We start from the raw sequence: 26,628 nt of genomic DNA on the forward strand, positions 1-26,628 counted from the left end.
ATATTGAAATACTTCTATGTAAATAATTGTTTTAGGGTTCGTCATATTTATTTCACTCTCTAATATAATTGTCCGTCATCCTTTTCATCCTCAGTCTGGGCATCAAGAATCAGTCTCAATACTTGTGCAGTTATAAATCTTGCTATTCTAGATCTGTTGGCCATGCTTCCCTGCAAAACAGAAAAATATAATGATTAGAGTTGGCAAATTACAATGCCATCTGAAGCTATAAGTTGGAAAATCTCGTAGATCTTCCCGGTGTCATAAATGACCCCACAAAAGGTTGGATTATACTTGCCACACGGATCGGCTGATCCTTACAAAATTCTATGAACAAATGCAGGAGAAATAGATTGACAAATTTATGGTAGGAAACTTTTGTATCATTAAAATTTGAAAAATTGTGCACAAAAAATATAAATAAATGACCCCACTTTGTCACTTGAGGGTTAATAAACAATATCTGCTATGCTAAGAAGGTAAAGATGAAGACCAACTGTAAATGGACCGTATTTGGTCCAAATCTATGTACATGTGAAAGCAACATTCACAAAAGATTTTCCCTCTTATTGGCATAATCAGAGATGCACAAATTACACTTCATCTGTTGTGGTGGCAATGCATACTGGTTGCACTGGTTCAACTCCTCAGGCTGGGCGGGGCAGCCTCACGGTCAGGGGGTGTTGGAGAAGCAGGTGGGGTCAGTCGGGAGAGAGATAGTTGACTTTGGGAGGGTCCAATAGAAGCCTTCCTGTAAACAGGACTGCACCAGTGACACCAGTAGAGTGAAGTTAGACATTCTGAGCTCAAGTCAACTTCAAATTCATTTAAAATATCAACTTTTTGCTCTGACATTGTCTTAACTGAAGTGACTTTCTGAAGTTAGTCCAACAACTCTCCTTTTCAGTGTAGATGGTCAAAAAAAGCAGTTTAAATATTTTCCATGGTCCAGCAGAGCACACACTGAAAAAAGAACCAACTTAAAAAGTTGTGTGAATTGGTAACACCTGAATTTATTAAGTTGTTTGAACTTAAGTTTGTAAGTTACAAACTTAAGTTCAAACAATTTAATTCATTTAGATGCAACCAATTGAAACAATTAAGTTCATTCAACTATTCTCTTTTCTCAGTGTAATGTATAATTATTAGATTACTGTAATATTTATCTGGTGTTAAAGTATCATCTGCCTGTTTTCTTGCAGACACAAATAAAGTCAATACTGCAGCCAATCTGCTCTGTATACACCTGATACTGTTAGATCATAGTAAAGCAGAGGAAGTCCTGATTAGTATTTGGCTGAGACATCACTTGGGAAGACCAGGAGCTGTGTGTGTTTCTCCATGTAGAACTGGAGTTGTGCCAGAAAGAACATTTGGCATAAAACATGTGTCCAGTGTCAATGCAGACGTGATCTGCTGTGGCAACCCAAGGGCATCCAGAAACAGCAGAGACACAATCAACAACAATAACAAATGAAGTTGGTGCATCCTGCACAGTACGTAACTTGTTCTGTCTGAGCATCTCTTAGTATGTCAAATGCTTTGTGAGGGAACACAAACATATATTTAGGAAAACACTAGTATTCAAGGAAATACAAACATATGTCAGGAAATACAAACAAATAGGAAAGAACACAAACATATATTAAGGAATGAACTGCAAAGGAACTGAAAATATTCCAAGGAAACAAAAGTATGCAAAAGAAAGGGAACATATGTGTATATGCAAGGGAACACAAAAGAATGTGATGAAAAGAAAGATATGCAAGGGAACACAAACTATGTGAGCATGCAACACTGTTTACAAAGGAACCCAAAACTATTGTGGCAGGAGACACAAAAGTATGTGAGGGAACACAAAATATGTTAGTGAATACAAGACTGGTTGAAAGGAACCCAGAACTACTGACAGGGACCAGAAAATGAATTTTGGTAGTTCCTGCTTCGGCCGCCAAGGGGCTGGCAGACATTATTAGGTACTAACAATGCATTGCACAAGAGCATTATGAAGAACTCCCACCACGACACAGGCCGAGCTATGACCAGAAACTTGCTATTTGTAATTTAGACAAAAAAAGGAAAAGCCAGCCTTAAGTAACTTTTTATGGCTCACATCACATCACTTGACCCAGCTATCTTAGCTAATTATAGGCCAATCTCCAACCTTCCTTTTCTCTCAAAATTTCTTGAAAATGTAGTTGTAAAACAGCTAACTGATCATCTGCAGAGGAATGGTCTATTTGAAGAGTTTCAGTCAGGTTTTAGAATTCATCATAGTACAGAAACAGCATTAGTGAAGGTTACAAATGATCTTCTTATGGCCTCAGACAGTGGACTCATCTCTGTGCTTGTTCTGTTAGACCTCAGTGCTGCTTTTGATACTGTTGACCATAAAATTTTATTACAGAGATTAGAGCATGCCATAGGTATTAAAGGCACTGCCCTGCGGTGGTTTGAATCATATTTATCTAATAGATTACAATTTGTTCATGTAAATGCGGAATCTTCTTCACAGACTAAGGTTAATTATGGAGTTCCACAAGGTTCTGTGCTAGGACCAATTTTATTCACTTTATACATGCTTCCCTTAGGCAGTATTATTAGACAGCATTGCTTAAATTTTCATTGTTACGCAGATGATACCCAGCTTTATCTATCCATGAAGCCAGAGGACACACACCAATTAGCTAAATTGCAGGATTGTCTTACAGACATAAAGACATGGATGACCTCTAATTTCTTGCTTTTAAACTCAAATAAAGCTGAAGTTATTGTACTTGGCCCCATAAATCTTAGAAACATGGTGTCTAACCAGATCCTTAATCTGGATGGCATTACCCTGACCTCTAGTAACACTGTGAGAAATCTTGGAGTCATTTTTGATCAGGATATGTCATTCAATGCGCATATTAAACAAATATGAAGGACTGCTTTTTTGCATTTGCGTAATATCTCTAAAATTAGAAAGGTATTGTCTCAGAGTGATGCTGAAAAACTAATTCATGCATTTATTTCCTCTAGGCTGGACTATTGTAATTCATTATTATCAGGTTGTCCTAAAAGTTCCCTGAAAAGCCTTCAGTTAATTCAAAATGCTGCAGCTAGAGTACTGACAGGGACTAGAAGGAGAGAGCATATCTCACCCATATTGGCCTCTCTTCATTGGCTTCCTGTTAATTCTAGAATAGAATTTAAAATTATTCTTCTTACTTATAAGGTTTTGAATAATCAGGTCCCATCTTATCTTAGGGACCTCATAGTACCATATCACCCCAATAGAGCACTTCGCTCTCAGACTGCAGGCTTACTTGTAGTTCCTAGGGTTTGTAAGAGTAGAATGGGAGGCAGAGCCTTCAGCTTTCAGGCTCCTCTCCTCTGGAACCAGCTCCCAATTCGGATCAGGGAGACAGACACCCTAGACTTAGACTGCTGGGGGGTTCCCATGATGCACTGAGTGTTTCTTTCTCTTTTTGCTCTGTATGCACCACTCTGCATTTAATCATTAGTGATTGATCTCTGCTCCCCTCCACAGCATGTCTTTTTCATGGTTCTCTCCCTCAGCCCCAACCAGTCCCAGCAGAAGACTGCCCCTCCCTGAGCCTGGTTCTGCTGGAGGTTTCTTCCTGTTAAAAGGGAGTTTTTCCTTCCCACTGTCGCCAAGTGCTTGCTCACAGGGGGTCGTTTTGACCGTTGGGGTTTTTCCGTAATTATTGTATGGCTTTGCCTTACAATATAAAGCGCCTTGGGGCAACTGTTTGTTGTGATTTGGCGCTATATAAATAAAATTGATTTGATTTGATTTGATTAGAGAGAATTCAAAAATCACTGAGTCCCTGAATACATGTCCCCACAGTACCAATTTGGCAGGAACTACTGGTCCTTCAGGACGTATGTCTTATTTTCCATGATGCCTACGCATTGAACTTGTATGTTGTACAATGTAAATTGTGAAACTAAAACAACTTTGTCTTTTAAAGCAAAGATCTGAGTCAATTCAAGTCACCGCAGGGTCTTACCTGCCTTCTGTCCCAGTGTCCTCCTGCTGCTCTCCATCCACTAAGTCCTCTGTCTGATCAGCTGTGCTGTCCTCCTCATCTTGTTGTTCCACACTGTTGCCCATGTAACCTTGAGGAAGCAAGTGCTCACCCTTGATCTCCTCACTGAGCTCTGTGGGCTCCACAACAATAGATGGGAGACGCTCCCTATTGTACATGAAGTCATCAGGATAAGTTTCTGAGTCTTCATCCGTATTGACTTCTGGAAAAATCTAGACCAGATACAAAAAAACATTTGGGTTCCTATCTAAATGGAGCTTAATCAGCTTTATCTTTTCTTTTTTTTTTAGATTCTCTATTGCCTTCACAAGTTGCTCAGTGGGATAAGGAGTTGGGCAACCAATACATCATCCATGAATCAGTTCCAAGTCACACTGCATCGGTTTGGCCTCCCATCCAGGGGGAGTTGTAGACTCTCCTCTGCTTCACACTACAGAATCTGAGGACAAGACGCACCAGTGGCCCTTAGGGCCTTATAAGGATTACTTCAGGAATTAACATGAAACAAGACTTACAAAGACCAATTTGATAGCCCTGGGCAGTGGAAGAAATGGCACTATCCAAACAGTCTTTACCTGCTTGTGTTGAAAGTGCTTTTTCATCATTTGTTACCTCCGCCAACAAGGTCCGGTGTTGCCGACTGAACGGTCCCCTCTAAAAATTGGTCTGCCCTGCCTTCGTTACTCATGCATCTGAGACTGACTCTGAGTCTGACTCTCTAGACCCAAAGCAATCAAACGATGCTGTGGCACTCAGATCGATCCCCCATCTTTTATTATGAAATAATGCTGAATTTATGTGGAAAAGATTGTTGTACAAAAGCTTCAGATATCAAAAGTTTGATCAGCATCTGATCTGTATTGCGTATTGAACGGATATTTGACTTTAACATTGAAGAGCCCTTTTAATCTATATTTTGCATTATATTTTAGCCTATGAAAAGTCACTTCTAACAGGACTTTGACCTTAAAAAATTGTTCCAAGGTAAAAATTTGTAGAATTGGGAATGAGTATTGGCGGAGGTCTGTCCTCTACGAGTGTGGTGCTCTAATTCCTTATTTATTGACACACCTGGCTTTGCGATTATGACTGTGCTAGCTTCTTTTTTCAAACAGGCCCTCCACTGTTCAGTGAGACTGTTCACATCTATATATTTGTGACCCTGTTGTATTGCTCCATCCTTCTTTGGAGCAATTTTCTGTCCTGACTAAGCTTAAGGATCTTGAGGTCAGCGAGGACTAAATGGAGCAAGAGATTACCAGGACTGGGGAGGCACAAGCAGCACTGTTAGCATTGCTTGGAGTGTCATGGTAACAAGGAAAGGGACTACTAGCCAGTGTATTTTCCAATCATTTTCTGTGCTTCTTAACTTTTGACAATGACTCATGAAATTATGGATATAAGTATCCAAAATGAGATTCTTTCTGATGCTAGCTAGGCTAATCCAAAAGCTACAAGAAAGGTTTCTTCCAACCCCTGTCATTTATTAAAACATTGCTAACAATTAAAACTCTAAATACTGTACTCTGCTTTGATAAATGCATTCACAATTTTGTTTTGTAAAGAATGAAAGAGAGTGAATGAGGCAACTATCCCAGAACTTTCACTGAAAACAAACCACACTTTATAAAGACGTTCCAATAGGGCAGTGCAGTCTTGTTTTAACCCTGCTTGATATCGCAGGATTTGACCACCTGTGGGGACAGCTGCTCCTGTTGCGCAATATATACACAGGATAACTTTACACGAGAAAATGGTGTACTGTTTTGATTTTTTGGCTGCAATCACTGACGCAGTCATGAAAAGTGCAGGTTTTTTCCGGTTCTCAGTGGAGAAGGGAAGACGATCGAGGCAAATGTGAGTGGTCAGCGGTAAGTGTTAGTCTACACAGCTAACCAGAGTAGCTGCAGTCTCTCGCCTGCACATAAACAAACCGCAACACATGTCCACTTTCCACCGCATTGTCACTTTTTCTTTGCATTTTCACTTTGTTTGCATGTAATGAGCCTTTTCACACTCTAGCTCTCTTCCGGGTCTGACGCGCGAGGTCAAAGGGCAAGAGGTGTAAACTGCCCCTTAGCAAAAAGAAGTTTATTCAAGTGTACTATGAGTATACATATTTTTACTAAAATTGAGGAAGTATACTTGAAGATGACTTTTTATAAACTACTCGGATATTTTATATACTTAAGAATAGTATAGTGACGTATACTTGGCTTGTACTGAAAAGTATAAACAAAAGTCTAAGTCTAAGTACATTAATACTAAGACTTACACTTATACTTTAATACTAAAACTTATACTTGTACTTTAGTATACTTTTTACGTCTTTCTGCCACAAAGTACTAACACTTATTATGCACTTGGAGCAAGATATACTAAGTCAAGCCATTGACTCAAGTAACTGAAAAGAAGTCATAAAAGTACAGATTTTTTTTCTATGTAGTTATTTATTTTTGGTTCCAAAGGTTCATACTTTTCTTTTACCTTTTTTGACAAGGAAGGACTTTAGGTCTCAGTTGAAGACGCTATGTTTACATTTTTACAAATAAGGACTTGATCTTGGAGAGACCATTATGTTTACATTTTACATGCACTTTTTCCTTTAATTTTCTCCACAAAGGAAGGACTTGATTTCATAGATCTTTGTTTGTGAAATGTTTGAAAATAGCCCTGTGACAGACTAGCGTCCTGTCCTGGGTGTACCCCGCCTCGCGCTCTTTGACTGCTGGGATAGGCTCCAGCCCCCCGCAACCCTTAATTGGACTAAGCGGTAGAAGATGGATGGATGATGGATGTTTGAAAATATATCTAACTTGTTTTGAACATTCTGTCGTGTGATTTTTTAAATGCATCACACGCTTGTGTACATACAGTATGAGTAAGTATATTTTCAGTATATAAATAGTAAGCTGCAAGTAATATGCCAAGCAAAATTAAAGTATAAAAGTAAAATAGTGAAATAACCAATGTGTATAACAGTATACTTTAAATATACGGTAATAAACTAAAAATAGGGACTCAAGTATACAACTAGTACAATGGCAGTATATCGATAAGTGCACTTGTGGTATACTTTAAGAATAGGAGAGGGATATATCAAGTACATTGATAAGTGTACGTGTGGTATACTTTAAGCATACAATGTACCAAGTACATTGATAGTATATAGATGAGTGTACTTGTTGTATACTTTAAAGTGTACTTTTGTAAACTTAAAACAAACTTTAAAATATACTTTTATAAACTTGAAATGTTCCAATTTAGTCCGAAAAAGTATTAAATTTGTGTACTTTCTAGTATACTAACAGTACACAGTCTGTAGTATACTTGCTATTACTTATACTGAAGCGTACTTAATAAAATGAACTTTAAGTATACTACTTTTTGCTAAGGGGCAGTCTCGAGGCATCATGACTGACTGTGTGGGCAGCGAGAATGACAGAGACTTTGATTATTTTTCCTGTTGGAGTGTTGATTCCTTGAAAGATTTTTGTGAAAATGTAGTATTGGTGTCCAAGGAAGAAAAACTAAAGCTTATGCTGCACGCGAACTGAAAATTCAGGTTTTGCCCAACTCAACCCACTGCCGACCCAGGCAGTGTCTATTCATAAACATAGAATCAGCTGATCACTGTTTCACTTTGCAGACCGCTATAAATCGTGCACTATGTTCGTATTTCTGAGTGTGAAATAAATTATTTGTGAAGATTAAAATAAAATAGATTTTGGAGCTGGCTGGTGAATGGCAGTTGAGTGGTGTCTCTAGTAAATAATCATGAAGTAACTGCCTGGCCCATTTCCCTGTATGTTCTGTGTCATTTATTAGGCTTATAGGCACATGTGCCTGTGATTTGGATCAATGAATAATGAACACAGGTGGGATAAAATGCATTGATTTGTATCACAACGGAGCAAGGCAACAGATTATGCTGCCCTTTCCCCAGTCCAATATCCAAACTCGGGTAAAGCTGGGTATCAAATGTCTCGATGGCACTGCTGCACATTTCGCCGGACCAACGCGACTCGCTGGATGCCACGCTGAGTGCTACTGGATGCTGCGTTATATAAAATAATTATTTCGTAACAGCTTGATCATTTGCTCTCAGAGATTGGCTGATAAAACCATTTCAAATCGCTCCGAAAGCACAGAGGAATTTCTTCAGCAACTTTTCTTAAGTGCGGTTCATGGGGTGGAGAAAGCATTTGGGATAATCTCAAAGGTAATTATTTCTAATATTTAAATTGTAATGGCTTGGTAAAACAGTTGCATTTTTACTCCTTATAAACATATGTAAAGTTATGTTTATTTTGGATTTAGACAGTTGTTTGACTGATGCTGTCACTAACTGACCGAGCGTCTGTTTATGTTTTTACACCTCTCGACCTTTGAACCAACCTGGTCACGCATGCGCATTCCCAGAGTGTGAAAAGGCTTATTTGCCCAGAGAAAGTGCCATGTTTCTGTCCCCGGAAGTAGATAAATTACATCACATGCGTCATATTTTACCCCTTTAGCACCAGCCCTCAAATGAGATTGCACTGCCCAATTGCATAATGTAGTTACTGACATATTCTTGCATTTTATTACAACCCCAATTCCAATGAAGGTGGGACGTGTAAAATGTAAATAAAAACAGAATACAATGATCTGCAAATCCTCTTTGAACTATATTCAACTGAATACACCACAATGACAAGATATTTAATGTTCAAACTGACAGACTTTTTGTTTTTTCTTTTTTGTTCATCTACAGTCCATAATATAATCAGAAGATTCAGAGAATCTGGAGAACTTTCAACATGTAAGCGTCAAGGCCGAAAACCAACACTGAATTCCCGTGACCTTCGATCCCTCAGGCAGCACTGCATTAAAAACCGACATCATTGTGTAAAGGATCTTACTGCATGGGCTCAGGAACATTTCAGAAAACCATTGTAAGTTAACACAGTTCGTCACTACATCTACAAGTGCACGTTAAAACTCTACCATACAAAGTGAAAGCCATACATCAATAACATCCAGAAACAGCACCATCTTCTCTGGGCCCAAGCTCATTTGAAATGGACAGACACAAAGTGGAAAAGTGTGCTGTGGTCTGATGAGTCCACATTTCAGATTGTTTTTGGAAATCATGGATGTCATGTCCTCTGGACAAAAGAGGAAGAAGACCATCCAGATTGTTACCAGAGCAAAGTTCAAAAGCCAGCATCTGTGATGGTATGGGGGTGTGTTAGTTCCCATGGCATGGGCAACTTACACATCTGTGATGACACCATCAATGCTGAAATGTACATGGAGCAACACATGCTGCCATCCAAGCAACATCTTTTTCAGCGACGTCCCTGCTTATTTCAGCAAGACAATGCCAAACCACATTCTGCACGTGTTACAACAGTGTGGCTTCGTAGTAAAAGAGTGCGGGTACTAGACTGGCCTGCCTGCAGTCCAGACCTGTCACCCATTGAAAATGTGTGGTGCATTATAAAGCACAAATATGACAATGGAGACCCGAACTGTTGAACCTCAACTTCCACTGAAGGTTTAATGTTTAATTACAGCATGAAGTCCAATGTGCTACAAGGGGCAATTGAGAAGTTTTGAGCCTGACCCATAAAAAGTAGGGCATGGTTCTCCACCTTTTGCATTCCGGGAAACCAACATTTCTCTAGAATGTATGACGTTTTGACTCACTGGGTACAATGTTGAGAAGTATTGGTTTCTCAACATTGCACCCACAAGAAAAAGTAGGTCGTGGAGAACCACGCCTCTCGTACAGCTACTGTCACTAAACTGACTAGTGATAACTTCTCAGTGTGATACTGGGTTGACATAACCTGAAATATTTGAAAAAAATCAATGTTTACCAGCCATATTTCTTCAGGATTTGTTGTACTGTTAATGTGGCAACAATTTAAAAACTGGTTGCTTGTGGTATTTTGTTGCTATTTTGAGTTTATGATAGATTTTTTTTTAACTCACTGGACTGCTGACCATTGACTCTCATCCATTCCTTCCTGAACAACATTTTTGAAAATGCAATTATTATTATTATTAGTAATAGCAATACAACTACTACTAGCACCACTATAAACTCTGCATTTACATAACACTTTACAGTGATACCGCAGATTCATCCATTCAAATCTGTTGTGTATTCAACAAGTATCCTACCTTATTTTATTCAATAATAACAAATGAAGCATGCAAGTTGTCGCTTGGTGAGGAGGTGTAGGGAACATTCTTGCACAGCATGTTTAAATTTTTTCCGGACCACAGGGCACATTAATGGCTAGCAGTTAGCCTTAGAGTCAACACCTGTACTGAGCACCCAGCGGACTCTCATTTGCTATAACATGACGGAATGATTTGAGCAAAGGTATTGCATCAAATTTTGCCAAAAGCTTAGTGATACCCAAGCGGAAATCATTCGCAAGATTCAGCAGTCTTTTGAGGATGTTGCCATGAGCATAACACAAATAAAATTATAACTGCTTCAAAAATGGGCGCACAGGGGTGGACAGTGAAGCACGTTCCGGTAGTCCATACATAAACCGAAATGACTGTCATGTCACCATTCAAGAACGTGTAAACAAATTGGGAATAAGCACAGGTTCCATAATTCTACCTTGGCAGAGGGTTTGAGCATGCCAAAAGTGTCAGCAAAATTTGTGCCAAACCTACTAACAGCAGAGCAGAAGCATCTCTGTCTGTATCATCACTGGTGAGGAGATGCGAGTTTACGGGTATGACTCAGAAACCAAATTTCACTCATTGCAATGGAAACATCCACCATCACTGATGACAAAGAAAACACAGCAAAATCATGTTAACCATTTTCTTTGACTCCTGTGGGGTGGTACATCAAAAGTATGTACCAGAAGACCCAAATATTATTAGAAGGAGGTCCAACGTCCCCTTAGTGGTGTTGTGCCCCGCAAACAATCAGGTATGTGGGAATCAAAAAGATGATTACTCCATTATTACAATGCATCTGCCCGTTTTACCCACTTTATTCATGTTTTCCTGGCCAAGCACAACACTCCTATGATGTTTCAGGCTCTCTACTCTCCTGACATGGCTCCTCTGAATTTTTGGCTGCTCCTAAAGATCAAAACAACACAATTTCAATTTCAGTTTATTTTCCTTTATATAGCACCAAATCACAACAGAGTTGCCTCAAGGCGCTTCACACAGGTAAGGTCTAACTTTACCAACCCCCAGAGCAACAGTGGTAAGGAAAAACTCCCTCTGAAGAAGAAACCTCAAGCAGACCAGACTCAAAGGGGTGACCCTCTGCTTGGGCCATGCTACAAACATAAATTACAGAAATAATTCTCAGAACAATTCACAGACGAATATACAAGAATTGCTGTTGGTGCACAGGACAGGAGGGTCACCAACACAACTCCCATCTCTGGATGGAGCTGCACCTTAGAGAAAAAAACAGAATCAGGCATCAGAAAGACAAAAATACTGTATAATTTGCCAGCATTAATCAACAAGAAAAACAGAAGAAATACTAAGGTGATCGCCGGCTGCTAGCCCTAAGCTTCACTTGCAAATTTCATGTCACTAAGGTTAGAGGTAGTGCTACTGTACAAAACATAGTGAGAACGACTGGTCAAGTATGACGTCAGCCATGCAAGGGCACTCCCAGTAATCCCAAAATGGTTTTCCAGCCTATTAAGTAGAATATGATGATCCACTGTATCAAATGCAGCACTGACATCTAACAGCAACAGAACCGTAGTGGTGTCCGAATCCATTGTAAGCAGAAGATCATTCATCACTTTAGTGAGAGCCGTCTCTGTGGAATATTTTCTAAAAGCAGACTGCAGTGGCTCAAAGAGATTATTCTCAGTAAGATAGTCTATGAGCTGCCGTGAAACCACTTTTTCCAGAATTTTAGAGCAAAATGATAGATTTGATATTGGCCGATAGTTTTTCAATACACTAGGGTCAAGATTAGGTTGGTTTAATCACTGCAGATTTGAAACATTTAGGAACAGATCCAGAAGTTAAAGAAAGATGAATCATTTCCAGCACAATCGGCCCAAGAGTGGGCCACAGGTCCTTAAACAGTTTTGTTGGTATAGGATCAAATAAACAGGTTGTGCTTTTTGTTGACGTTACGAGTTTCGTCAGCATGCCTAGAGAGATGCCATCAAATTCTGTAAATCTAGGTAATACCTCAGTAGTGGTGCCCACCTCAATAGCAGGGTGTAGTGGCTGGGTTAAGGCATGCTGGGATATGTTCAACCTAATGTCATCTATTTCTTCTCAAAGTAATCCAGGAAATCGTGTGCTGTAAAAGGAAAGCGAGCTACAGGTGATTGTCCATGAATAAGCGTTGCCACCGTGTCGAAGAAGAACTTTGAGTTATGCTTGTTTTTGTTGATCAAATCAGAGTAGTAGGTCCGCTTTGTAGCCAATAATGCATGCTTATAATCTAAGATAGCATCACACCACGCAAGGTGGAATACTTCTAATTTTGAACAATGCCATTTCCATTCTTGACCTCTTGATTTATGCTTGAGGTCACGCAGGTAATAACTGAACCAAGGTGACTGTGATTTGGGGGAGCGCGGTTTCAACACAGGTGGTGCAATCATGTCGAGTGTAGTTTTGAGCACTGAGTTTAAACTATCCACAAGTCTGTCTACTGACTGGGTATTTGTCAAAAGTGAGGCTAAGACATCAGGCAGTCTAGCTTCTAGTTCAGTCTTAGTTGAGGAGTTGATGCATCGCTGCAGTGATAAATAAGGTTGTTGTTCCACTAAACACGGCAGCGAAACTGTAAACTTAATAAGTGAGTGATCAGAGACCACTGATGTAAGAGGCATAATGTCAATATTCGTGACAGCAATACCACGTGCGAGAACCAGATCCAGGGTATTTCCACTAATGTGCATCGAATCCCGAATGCATTGCCGAAATCCTAATGCATCCACAATTTCCATAAATGATTTGCAGAGGGGATCAGAAGGTTTATTTATATGAACGTTAAAGTCACCAATGATCAGAATGTTATCTGCACTAGTTGACAAGTTAGAGATGAATGCACCAAATTCATCTAAGAATTCAGAAAACACCAAAACGGTCTCAATTTTAGTTGCAAGAAGACATCATATGGACCACAATGGCCCAGCTGGACTTTCAGAAATACTTCCAACAATTACAGAAACGCTGGGAGAAGTGTGTGCAGTTCTTAGGAGACTCCTTTAAAGGGGATTAGGATTTCAGACCTCCAGGTGAATAACTGTATTCTTTGTGGCCAAAGGTATGATATTTTTTGAATGCACCTGGTACAAACACTGATGTCCGCATGCTGCCATGCAAAGTGCTCAACTGCACATCAGCAGCACCTTAAGACTTAATGGTTTTCACAACGCATTCACACTCCCAACTCATCACATTTTTAGCACTTGGTCAGTGCCCCTTTACGTCATGATGTGACAAATTAGGGACCCCCATTGAGTCATTTCGTGACAGGTGGAGAGACGCATTTCTTGACAGCTGAGTAATTTCTCTCTGATAATGCACAGAACAATCTGCTTCACTTCTGCATTATCAGGGAACATTCATCTATGTTTTGATTATGGTTATGTCATGGTTAAAGTTAGAGTTAGAGTTAGCATTTTCCCTTGTGTGGCACAGCGACACAATGGGGTTACCCGACTCGTCATACAGCTTACATTCACTCAAAGTGAACCATTTGCTTCAAACTGTCATGACTTCATTGTGGGACTGTGCTGATTTTCCAGTCTGACAGGAAACTGAACCAAGGATCCTCTAGTCTTGAGCACACCACATTAACCTAGAAGTAAGTTTTATATAGGACCTGAGGCCTGTTGGTGCCTATGCTTTTCTCTGGATTCCACAGCACGAAGCAGAATAGAATCTATGAATCCCCCCAGATGGAATTCCAGTCAGATGTTGGTTACTTCCCAAGCCATGGCCAGTACCCAATTATAGATGGATGGACTGAGACAATGTAGATTATATGTCTTATCCAAAGACACAAACAGGTAGCATGAGCGAGATTCAAAGCCGTGTCTACATATTGGGAGGCCAACCCCTTATCCACAGAACAATAATAACAAGTCAAGGTTATTTGCTTGCTTGTTTGCTATTTGAAAAACAATGTGAATGCATGCTCATGTGTTTTTGAAATATCTGCTCTAACACCAGACAAGAAACATTTGAAACCAAGTCAGGTGGTGTGGTTTCGAACAATACCTGGTAGACTCGACTCCCTCTTCTCTGACCTGAATTCTCTTCCATCTGTGACTCTACTGGACTAAGAATGGTGGTCATACTGTGTGTACACAGAAAAACACATAACAAATACATTTAAACAGCCAAAGTGTCATTTTAATGGATTGTTAACAGAATTAATCAATTACTCACAAATCAGGAAACTATTTTCCTGTAATTTGGAACAGATCTGCAAAAAAAGAGTGGAGATGGGACATGTTATACCCTTCCCCCCAACACAATGTAAGCTGGTACATTTTACAAATCGACACACTGAAATTCATTCGTGCACTTGTATCTTTAACTAAATGTTTAACTTTGAAGCATTGACAACAAATGTTGCTAGCAGGGCAGAAAAGCTGTGAGTGACAACTTAATGACATTAAAAGCTTTTTAAAAGTGAGTCAACTCCAAGAATAGTGGGGGGGGGGGGGGGGGATTGAAAAAAAAAATACATGAACAAAAAAACAATTACAAGACAACAAGGTTTGCTTAGCAGCATCATTTAATCCATGAAATGTCAGAAAACAGTGAAATTTTCGATTTTTTTTAAATTGAAATCTCATTTCATCTACGTCCATCAAATATGGCCATCAAAAAAGTCACATTCCATTTCAATCTGATCCCTTTTGTGTTTGAGTGACATGGGTGACAGCCAATCAGAGTAGAGCTGCACCGTGACGTCAGTCGCTGGTCTCTTCAAAGCCGCTTTGTTTTGTATGTTTATATACGTTGTCATAAATACGTATATTATGTAAAGCCAGCAAGAAATAAACACTTCTAAAACTGAAAACATTTTTGGAACCTAATAACACCTCTGAACGTATTTACAAGACATTTTGCCGAGGTTAGCATGGTGACATCACTTCCTGGTGTAGCTACGTGCTAACAGCTTCATTCCTGGTATATTATGTAAACACTAGCGACAAAATAAACACTTCTAAACTGAAAACGCTGTTTTTGTAACCTGATAACACCTCTGGAGTCATTTACAAGATATTTTGTGGATGTTAGCTTGCACACTACTTCCGCTAACTCAAAGTTAAGTTGCTATGGAGTTAAATTTGTCTCGTTATTAATACGTGCCAAATGCACAAAGGGTGATCAACAGATATTCCTTGATTTGAACAACATAAACGAATGATGATTTGAACATGTAAAAATTGTACGTAAAGGCCCGGTCCCACTGGTGTTTAGGAAGATTTGCATATGAATTGCGCACAGGATTGGTTCATATTCGCTAAACGTCCGCAATATCCGTGAAACATGCTTGTATGAGTCGGCTGACAACCGCACATGTCCGCAATTATCCGCAGAGGCATGTTTTTCATTTGCCAGGATTTTTGAGCTGCACAAAATTTTGGCTGCGGATGACATCCGCCTTACATACTCAATACATACTCAATCTATGCACTGTATATCCGCCGTTATCCACTGATATCTGCAACTGACGGGGTATTGCAGCTTGACAGTGGACTGGGACAGTGTGTAAAATGGATATATTGCGTGCCCATCACGTCCACATCACAAAGTAAAATAAGATGTAGCGACTGCATACAAAGTGGCCACAAATAAAGCCGTTGTATTACGTCAGCTTTGCATCTGATTTGCGGACAATTTGTGAATGCACAACAAACATTCCATGTAAACCCAAAGTACCATGGCAGACATCAAATACCTGTCAGTGCCAGTCCAGCTGTTGAAACGGACAGATGTAGTTATGGATCCCCAAAATGCCATCCAACAACATAATGCGCACTGACACGCGCATGTTTGCTTCACGCAGCAGCACGACCTGTGTCCTGATAATCCCACCTGTTGTGTTCACAGCTGGATGCCGTTCTTTGTTCCCACCAGCTGCCACGCGCTCTGCGCTGGATGCTGCGTAAATAATTATTTCATGGCGGATTAATCATGTTTTCTGCAAATTCACCGTTGAAAATGGCTCTAATCATTATTGAATCACAGAGGAGGCTGCAGCCTGAGCCGTTCATGCATGCGCCTAACAAGCTGCAGAAAGCATTTTGAGCCATCTAAAAGGTAATTATTTGACTTGTTTACATTGTCAAGGCTTGATAAAACAGTTGCGTGTTTTCTTCCTCTTGTCTGCAGCTGTTACAGTATTTATTTCCCTATGTTTATAAGAGATTTAACTTCTTGTTATAATCATTCAGACGAGCTGCGCTCTGATGCGATCCGCTAATGGTCACCACTCGCCCTGTTCACTGCTTGTTTACTCCAGTCAACTTGTCCAAGTCCAGCAAATGCTCCAGAGGCTGTGGTGTTGGTGTGAATATTGATTGCAAAAAGGCCCGAGTGCACTTCATTTATGACCACAATGCAGATGCTGTGCATGTGCAACACGTGCGCACAATGCATTGTCAATACATCTGTAATAATCGTAATGCGTCCAATCTGTTTGCTCAATACATGCGTTATACATCCGTGACTGTTTGTCATATATTTACTGTACATTATAATATATCCGTAATTCATACTGAGACATCTGTCATTTTTGGCCACTTTTGTTGCGGACGACAACGACACGCCCAACATTTGTATACTCAATTCATGCACAATTAATCCTCTCCCCAATGGGACGGGTCTTAAGACAACAGGATGTTAATAATTAATTAAACAACAGCAAATCAGAAAGAACACAATGCTCATACGGCTGAGGGTATTACAGCATTGTGTTATATTATAACAACTGGCAGCAAATGGTTGCTTTAGAATCTTGAGTGAGATTATGTTGACAATTTTATGTTCAAAAAAAGTTTAAAAGATCATAGAATTATATAATTTAATCCACAAAATGCCAGAAATAATGAAAGTAATAGTTCCAATTCACAATTTTCAGACACCTATGACGACATCTTTGAATGACTCGATTCTATCTGACCAATTCATTATTCATTCATGCATTTATTCATTCATCATTTTCTGCCCGTATCCATGTCCAGGTGTCAGTGGCAGTAGACCAGCAGCTCATTACACACTTCCCTATCCTCAGCCCAGTCCTCTAACTGTTACTGGGGATCCTGAAGCATTCCCAAACAGCTGGGAAATATAATCCATCCAATGTGTCCTGGGTCTCCCTGGGGTCTCCTCTCAGTTGGACATGCCTAGAAGACCTCCTTAGGGGAGCGAACAATCTGACCAATCAAATCAAACATTAATTAAAATGTATAAAACTGAGCGAATCTTCATACCATGGCATACTAGTTTGGTAGAATCTAAAATATTAATCAGTTGTTGAAATACTGCAATGACAAATATTTTCATTTTTCAATCATTTAAAAAAATGCAATACTTTGTGATTTTGCTTTCAGTACTTTCAGTAAATTATGAAGTGCAGTGATGCAAATGATTGTACAGGAGAAGTACTTTGTACTTAAAAGTTAGATTAATGAGCATTTAAATAACGTCACAAATTTTGTTTGATATACTGACTGATGCACAGTCAGTGGACACATCATTAAGTACAGCTTGCAGTCACGGATTGGGTTCAGGTTTGACATGCCTTTAACTGCCTTCCTTCCCATGATTTTAGATTTAGTAAGGTGTAGGAAACATTCCCAAAGGATATTGGTCCTATTGGCTCAACAACATCGCATAGCAGCCTAAATTCCTAATACAGGGCAAGATGGATCCATTCCTTCAAATTCGAATTCTATCAGCTCAACAGTCTGGCTATTCTTCTCTAACCTTTGCCATCTACAAAGCATTTTCTCCCAGTTACTGGACTTATCTTCTTTTTCGATCATTCTCTGTAGACCCCACAGATGGTTGTGCCATAAAACCCCAGTCGATCACCAGATTCCAAATTACTCAATCCACCCAGTCTGGTACCAACAACCATGCCAAGACCAAAGTCATTTAAATAACATTTCTTTCCGATTAATTTCTGTCACATGATTGGATCAGACACTGTATTTGCTTTACTGAGCAGATGACCAGGCGTACCTAATAAAGTGAGTGTATACTAGCTGCTGAAACTGGAGCGGCAATGTTTATCCTGTGGACTTTGAGTGTAATCTCATTTCCATGTTAAGGTTTAGACAGATTTAGGTTCAGGCGAAACCTCTTTAATCAGTTATATTCTTGACATGCTTAAATTAGAATAACCCAGCTTTTCCCCTTCAAAAATATAACACTTTGTGCTGTAAATGCCTCCAAAGCACTTACAGTATTATTTCAACAATTCAAGCAAAGCGTTTTGTTTGTTTTGGATGGCCCCCTGGAGGGAAAATGGATCTGTGTCACAGGAGCTGGATGACCACCCTATAAACCAGGGTTCAATTCCAGATGTGTCCTTCAGGTTATCTGTTTGGAAACTAGCCCAAGACATTTCTACATCACCTATCCCCCCAGCTGTAAATGGGTACAAGCCTTGGCTGAGTGAGGAACCTGCAATGGACTGGAGACCTGTAGTCTTTATTTAGCACTTCCACATTTGTGGAAAATTGACAAGGCTGGCGACACTTTGGACACACTCACACACACACACACACACACACACACACACACACACACACACACACACACACACACACACACACTCATCTTCAACCGCTTATCCAAGGTCGGGTCGCAGGGGCTGCAGCCTCTCCCAGTAGTCATAGGGCACGAGGCAGGGTACACTGTGGACAGGATGCCAGTCTGTCGCAGGGCCACACATTGGACATTTTGTCAAAATTCCATGTCTTCACATGTAGTTGTAGATTATTAGATTTTTTTCATTTGCTGTCATAGTTATGGTGGGAAGCAAGTAGAACAGTGGGATAGGAGTTCGGCTACCAATAGATAGACCTGAGAAAACTTCCCAATCATGCTTCCTGTTTGTGTCCTTCAGCAAGACACGTCATCTGCATTGTCTCAGTCCACCCACCTGTAAGCAGGCTTGGAAGGGGAAGTAATCTGTAATGGACACGTGTCCCATCCAGGGGAGTGTTTGACTCGCACCTGCTTTATGCTCCAGTTTCTGGGCATTGACACTGGGCCAATGGTCCTCAGAGCCTCCATGTTCTTGGAGAATTGACATGGTCGGTGACACCTTCGACATTTTGTCAAAATGATGTCTTCATAGTTGCGGAGCTTTTTAGTTTTCATTTAATCTCATAGTTATGGTGTGCTGTAGGTAGCTCTGTAACTTGAGTTGCACTCTCAGACTATGTGGGTTCACTTCCCAGTCAAGTTACCTGTTTGTGTCCTTGTGTCCCACATCATCTGTATTTTCTCAGTCCGCCCACCCATGAATGGATCTTGGCTGGGACAAGTAAGCTACACTAAACAAAAAATATAAACGTAAAAATAAAACGCAACACTTTTCTTTTTGCTCCCATTTTTCATGAGCTGAACTCAATGATCCCAAACATTTTCTGTATATACAAACGACCTATTTCTCTCAAATATTGTTCACAAATCTGTGTACATCTGTGTTAGTGAGCACTTCTCCTTTGCCGAGATAATCCATCCCACCTCACAGATGTGGCATTTCAAGATGCTGATTAAACAGAATGATTATTGTACAGGTGTGTCTTAGGCTGGCCACAATAAAAGGCCACTCTGAAATGTTTCATCACACAGCACAATGCCACAGATGTTGCAAGTTTTGAGGGAGCGTGCAATTGGCATGCTAACTGCAGGAATGCCCACCAGAGCTATTGCTAATGAAATGAATGATTATTTCTGTTCCATAAGTTGTCTCCAAAGGTGTTTCAGAGAGTTTGTCGGTACATCCAACCAGCCTCACAACCACAGCTTATGTGTAACCACACCAGCCCAGGACCTCCACATCCAGCATGTTCACCTCCAAGATCGTCTGAGACCAGCCACCAGGACAGCTGCTGAAACAATCGGTTTGCATAACCAAAGAATTTCTGCACAAACTGTCAAAAACCGTCTCAGGGAAGCTCATCTGCATGCTCGTCACTCATCGGGGTCTCGACCTGTCTATAGTTCGTCACTGTAACCAACTTGAGCAGGCAAATGCTCACATTTGATGGTGTCTGGCACGTTGGAGAGGTGTTCTCTTCATGGATGAATCCTGGTTTTTACTGTCCAGGGCAGATGGCAGACAGCATGTGTGGCATTGTGTGGCTGTGCGGGTTGCTGTTGTCAACGTTGTGGATCAAGTGGCCCATGGTGGCGGTGGGGTTGTGGTTTTGGGCAGGCGTATTTTATGGACAACGAACACAGGTGCATTTTATTGATGACATTTTGAATGCACTGAGTTACTGTGATGAGATCCTGAGGCCCACAGTTCTGCCATTCATCCACGACCATCACCTCATGTTGTGGCATGATAATGCACAGCCCCATGTTGCAAAGATCTGCACACAATTCCTGGAAGCTGAAAACATCCCAGTTCTAGCATGGACAGCATACTCACTGGGCAAGTCATCCACTGAGCATGTTTGGGACACTCTGGATTGGTGTACATGACAGCGTGTTCTAGTTCCTGCCAATATCCACCAACTTCGCACAGCCATTGAAGAGGAGTGGACCAACATTCCACAGGCCACAATCAACAACCTGATCAACTCTATGCGAAGGAGATGTATTGCACTGTGTGAGACAAATGGTGGTCACACCAGATCTGCACAAGGCTGGGATGGACTACAGGACAACAGGCAAGCAGCTTGGCAGAAGACAACAACTGTTATGATTATTTATTAGAAAGTGCAAGAAACACAAGATGACTGTCAGTCTCCCTCGGTCTGGGATTCCATGCAATATCTCACTTTGTGGGGTAAGGATGATTCTGAGAAAGCTCAGAACTACACAGGAGGACCTGGTCAATGACCTGAAGAGAGCTGGGACCACAGTCACAAAGATTACATTATTAACACATGGTGCTGTCATAGTTTAAAATCCTGCAGGGCAGCAAGGTCCCCCTGCTCAAGCCAGCACATGTCCAGGCCCATTTGAAGTTCACCAGTGACCATCTGGATGATCCAGAGGAGGCATGGGAGAAGGTCATGTGGTCAGATGAGACCAAAATAGAGCTTTTTGGAATCAACTCCACTTACCATGTTTAGAGGATGAGAACAACCCCAAGAACACCATCCCAACCGTGAAGCATGGGGGTGCAAACATCATACTCTGGGGGTGCTCTTCTGCAAAGGGGACAGGATGACTGCACCGTATTGAAGGGAGGATGGATGGGGTCATGTATTGCGAGATTTTGGCAAACGACCTCCTTCCCTCAGTAAGAGCATTGAAGATGGGTCATGGCTGGGTGTTCCAGCATGACAATGACCCCAAACACACAGCCATGGCAACTAAGGAGAGGCTCCATAAGAAGCATTTCAAGGTCCTGGAGTGGCCTGGCCAGTCTCCAGACCTGAACTCAATAGAAAATCTTTAGAGGGAGCTGAAACTCCAAACCTGAAAGATTTGGCGAAGATGTGTATGGAGGAGTGGACCAAAATCCCTGCTGCAGTGTGTGAAAACGTGGTCAAGAACTACAAGAAACATCTGACCTCTGTAATGGCAGACAAATGTTTCTGTACCAATTGTTAAGCTCTGTTTTTCTTGGGGGTCAAATACTTATTTTATGCAATAAAATGCAAATTAATTTGTAAAAATCATACAATGTGATTTTCTGGATTTTTTTTTTTTTTTTTTAGATTCCGTCTCTCACAGTTGACGTGTACCTATGATAAAAATTATAGACCTCTCCATTCTTTGTTGGTGGGAAATCCTGCAAAACTGGCAGGGGGTCAAATACTTATTTTCCCCACTGTATGTCTTTTGTGTGTATATGGAAAATGTTTTAGATCATGAAAACATAGGAGCAAAAACAAAAGCATTTTATAATTATGTAAGATTTGTGGGGCCAAGTACAATAACTTCAGTTTTATCTGAGTTTAAAAGCAGGAAATTAGAGGTCATCCATGTCTTTATGTCTGTAAGACAATCCTGCAGTTTAGCTAATTGGTGTGTGTCCTCTGGCTTCATGGATAGATAAAGCTGGGTATCATCTGCGTAACAATGAAAATTTAAGCAATGCCATCTAATAATACTGCCTAAGGGAAGCATGTATAAAGTGAATAAAATTGGTCCTAGCACAGAACCTTGTGGAACTCCATAATTAACTTTAGTCTGTGAAGAAGATTCCCCATTTACATGAACAAATTGTAATCTATTATAGATTCAAACCACTGCAGCGCAGTGCCTTTAATACCTATGGCATGCTCTAATCTCTGTAATAAAATTTTATGGTCAACAGTATCAAAAGCAGCACTGAGGTCTAACAGAACAAGCACAGAGATGAGTCCACTGTCTGAGGCCATAAGAAGATCATTTGTAACCTTCACTAATGCTGTTTCTGTACTATGATGAATTCTAAAACCTGACTGAAACTCTTCAAATAGACCATTCCTCTGCAGATGATCCGTTAGCTGTTTTACAACTACCCTTTCAAGAATTTTTGAGAGAAAAGGAAGGTTGGAGATTGGCCTATAATTAGCTAAGATAGCTGGGTCAAGTGATGGCTTTTTAAGTAATGGTTTAATTACTGCCACCTTAAAAGCCTGTGGTACATAGCCAACTAATAAAGATAGATTGATCATATTTAAGATCGAAGCATTAAATAATGGTAGGGCTTCCTTGAGCAGACTGGTAGGAATGGGGTCTAATAGACATGTTGATGGTTTGGATGAAGTAACTAATGAAAATAACTCAGACAGAACAATTGGAGAGAAAGAGTCTAACCAAATACCGGCATCACTGAAAGTATGAGTAATTTTTTCTCTAATAGTTAAAATTTTATTAGCAAAGAAAGTCATGAAGTCATTACTAGTTAAAGTTAAAGGAATACTCAGCTCAATAGAGCTCTGAGTCTTTGTCAGCCTGGCTACAGTGCTGAAAAGAAACCTCGGGTTGTTCTTATTTTCTTCAATTAGTGATGAGTAGTAAGATGTCCTAGCTTTACGGAGGGCTTTTTTTATAGAGCAACAGACTCTTTTTCCAGGCTAAGTGAAGATCTTTCTAAATTAGTGAGACGCCATTTCCTCTCCAACTTACGGGTTATCTGCTTTAAACTGCGAGTTTGTGAGTTATACCACGGAGTCAGGCACTTCGGATTTAAAGCTCTCTTTTTCAGAGGAGCTACAGCATCCAAAGTTGTCTTCAATGAGGATGTAAAACTATTGATGAGATACTCTATCTCACTTACAGAGTTTAGGTAGCTACTCTGCACTGTGTTGGTATATGGCATTAGAGAACATAAAGAAGGAATCATATCCTTAAACCTAGTTACAGCGCTTTCTGAAAGACTTCTAGTGTAATGAAACTTATTCCCCACTGCGGGTAGTCCATCAGAGTAAATGTAAATGTTATTAAGAAATGATCAGACAGAAGGGAGTTTTCAGGGAATACTGTTAAGTCTTCAATTTCCATACCATAAGTCAGAACAAGATCTAAGATATGATTAAAGTGGGGGTGGACTCATTTACATTTTGAGCAAAGCCAATTGAGTCTATAATAGATTAAATGCAGTGTTGAGGCTGTCATTCTCAGCATCTGTGTGGATGTTAAAATCGCCCACTATAATTATCTTATCTGAGCTAAGCACTAAGTCAGACAAAAGGTCTGAAAATTCACAGAGAAACTCACAGTAACGACCAGGAGGACGATAGATAATAACAAATAAAACTGGTTTTTCGGACTTCCAATTTGGATGGACAAGACTAAGAGTCAAGCTTTCAAATGAATTAAAGCTCTGTCTGGGTTTTTGATTAATTAATAAGCTGGAATGGAAGATTGCTGCTAATCCTCCGCCTCGGCCCGTGCTACGAGCTTTCTGGCAGTTAGTGTGACTCAGGGGTGTTGACTCATTTAAACTAACATATTCATCCTGCTGTAACCAGGTTTCTGTAAGGCAGAATAAATCAATATGTTGATCAATTATTATATCATTTACTAACAGGGACTTAGAAGAGAGAGACCTAATGTTTAATAGACCACATTTAACTGTTTTAGTCTGTGGTGCAGTTGAAGGTGCTATATTATTTTTTTCTTTTTGAATTTGTATGCTTAAATAGATTTTACTGGTTGTTGGTGGTCTGGGAGCAGACACCGTCTCTACGGGATGGGGTAATGAGGGGATGGCAGAGGGAGAGAAGCTGTAGAGAGGTGTGTAAGACTACAACTCTGCTTCCTGGTCCCAACCCTGGATAGTCACGGTTTGGAGGATTTAAGAAAATTGGCCAGATTTCTAGAAATGAGAGCTGCTCCATCCAAAGTGGGATGGATGCCGTCTCTCCTAACAAGACCAGGTTTTCCCCAGAAGCTTTGCCAATTATCTATGAGAAGAAGGCAACATTTGTGTGCAACAAAACACAATGATGTAAAGTTTCACCCGTTACAGTCAGATATGTCAGGAGAGCTGAACAAACAAATTCTGCCATCAGTATGATTCAGTGCTAATCTACCCCTTGGTGGATAAGCCTTTAACCTCTTCTCTTCCATCCATCCATCTTCTACCGCTTAGTCCAATTAAGGGTCGCAGGGGGCTGGAGCCTATCCCAGCAGTCATAGAGCGCGAGGCGGGGTACACCCAGGACAGGACGCTAGTCTGTCGCAGGGCCACAAATAGACAAACAAACACAGACACACCCACGGACAATTTTAAAGAGTCCAATCCACCTAACCCGCATGTCTTTGGATGTGGGAGGAAACCGGAGCACCCGGAGGAAACCCACTCTGACAAGTCATGTCGGTAAATATGGAAACAAGGACACGTGTGGAAGCACAATGTGAAATTGAAGCATTTTCTGAAGGCATGAAACAGGGAATTTTTTTTTACTCATTTCACATTTAAAATTCATGACAAGTGCAAGAGAAAAACATAAACACAGTCCCTCAGATCAAGTGGAACCTGACACCAAACCGTATTTATTTTTTTATTTTTTTATTTTTTATCATAAAAGTTAGGTTTACTAGGGTCAGAGATCTGTTTGTTATTTGTTTATTTATTGCTAAATAGCTAAACATTTTATGGCCTAAAATTACAAAAAAAAAAAAAAATACCTCTGTTAGCCAGTAATATTGTCCATATGACTATTCCACAAACACGTAATGTCATCAATGATGAAAATTCACATGTGGAAATTCATAACTTAAAAAAAAAAAAATCAAAAAATCAAAATGCACGCAAAAGCATTTTAAGTAAGTTCTTTGTCATTACCAAAAATATCCATTGTCCAAGACTTCTTTCTCTTTATTTTATCACTTTTTATTTAGGGTAAAAATAATTAAGTAGTTTATTTATTTATAATGCCTCATGCCCTATGACTGCTGGGACAGGCTCCAGACCCCCCCACGAGACCCTTAATTGGAGTCAGCAGGTATAGAAAATGGATGGATGGGGTGAATTAGTTATACTTATTATATCGGCCAAGGATGTAATAAAAATCATTAGAATTTATTTATTTATTTGTCTGTCTGACTGTTAGCAGGATTCCATCAAAACTACTGCTCGGATTTTTATGAAATTTTCACCAGAGATACATATTAGGCCATAGAAGATTCCATTAAATTGTGGAGGTGATCTGGATCCATATCAGGACTCTGGATCAAGATTACCCCTTATACAGGCTTTGAAGGATTACGTCAAAACTACTTCACGGATTCTCACCAAATTTGCACCAGAGATAGATATTAGGAATGGAATTTTGGAGGTGATCTGGATCGGGATTGCGGACGTCAGATATCTCTGATTGCTCTTTTTATTATGTTTTCTTTTATTTTTTGGCTAAGGTCCACACCGACTGGATGCCCTTCCTAATCCTAACACTCCAGATTAACGCACCCTTTCAGATACCAGGTTGGATACACTTGACCATTTGGCATTTGTGTTTCCAAATATAATGTTTCAAGGCGTGAACAACACCGTAGTGATTTCACTGCTGTAATGTTTAGAAATGTCTGAGTGAACATGTAGAACCACCTCCCCACCCCACCCTGTAGTTCGCTGCCTGAGGCTCCAGCACTGATGAATCTCTCTGTGTGTCTTACCTGTATGAAGAAGGAATGCAGCTCATGCTGGCCTAAAGAACCTAAAACCCAATGGCAGGCGGTGTATTCCAAATGTTCCACACTTCTTGTCAAATTCTGGCGCGTTGTGCAGCTTTTCGTCTTTGTTTCACAGATTCAGGTTTTGACCTCCAGTCATTCTCCTCCTACCTTCATTTTTGCCACAGTATCCTGGTGAGTGACGCACATGTTCCAGCCTGCTTTCTGAGCTGACAGGATTAGTGTCACCTTCGATTACAAACAAAGCCTCCATAGAGCATGTGAGCGT

General features: G+C 40.3%; 1 protein-coding gene across 1 annotated transcript; it reads right to left on the minus strand.

Moving 5' to 3' along the window:
• Nucleotides 1-438: 438 nt before the first annotated feature.
• On the minus strand, nt 439-26,446 carry si:ch1073-303d10.1 (protein LBH). The gene is made up of 4 exons (XM_034178800.1): nt 26,343-26,446; nt 14,298-14,376; nt 4,017-4,267; nt 439-763 (listed from the first exon to the last, which is right to left on the minus strand). The coding sequence occupies exons 1-4, from the start codon at nt 26,366-26,368 to the stop codon at nt 640-642; spliced, it is 480 nt and encodes a 159-aa protein (XP_034034691.1). The 5' UTR covers nt 26,369-26,446; the 3' UTR covers nt 439-639.
• Nucleotides 26,447-26,628: the final 182 nt, after the last annotated feature.

This window comes from Thalassophryne amazonica, chromosome 9 (assembly GCF_902500255.1).
Source record: "Thalassophryne amazonica chromosome 9, fThaAma1.1, whole genome shotgun sequence".
Taxonomy (NCBI): Eukaryota; Metazoa; Chordata; class Actinopteri; order Batrachoidiformes; family Batrachoididae; genus Thalassophryne; species Thalassophryne amazonica.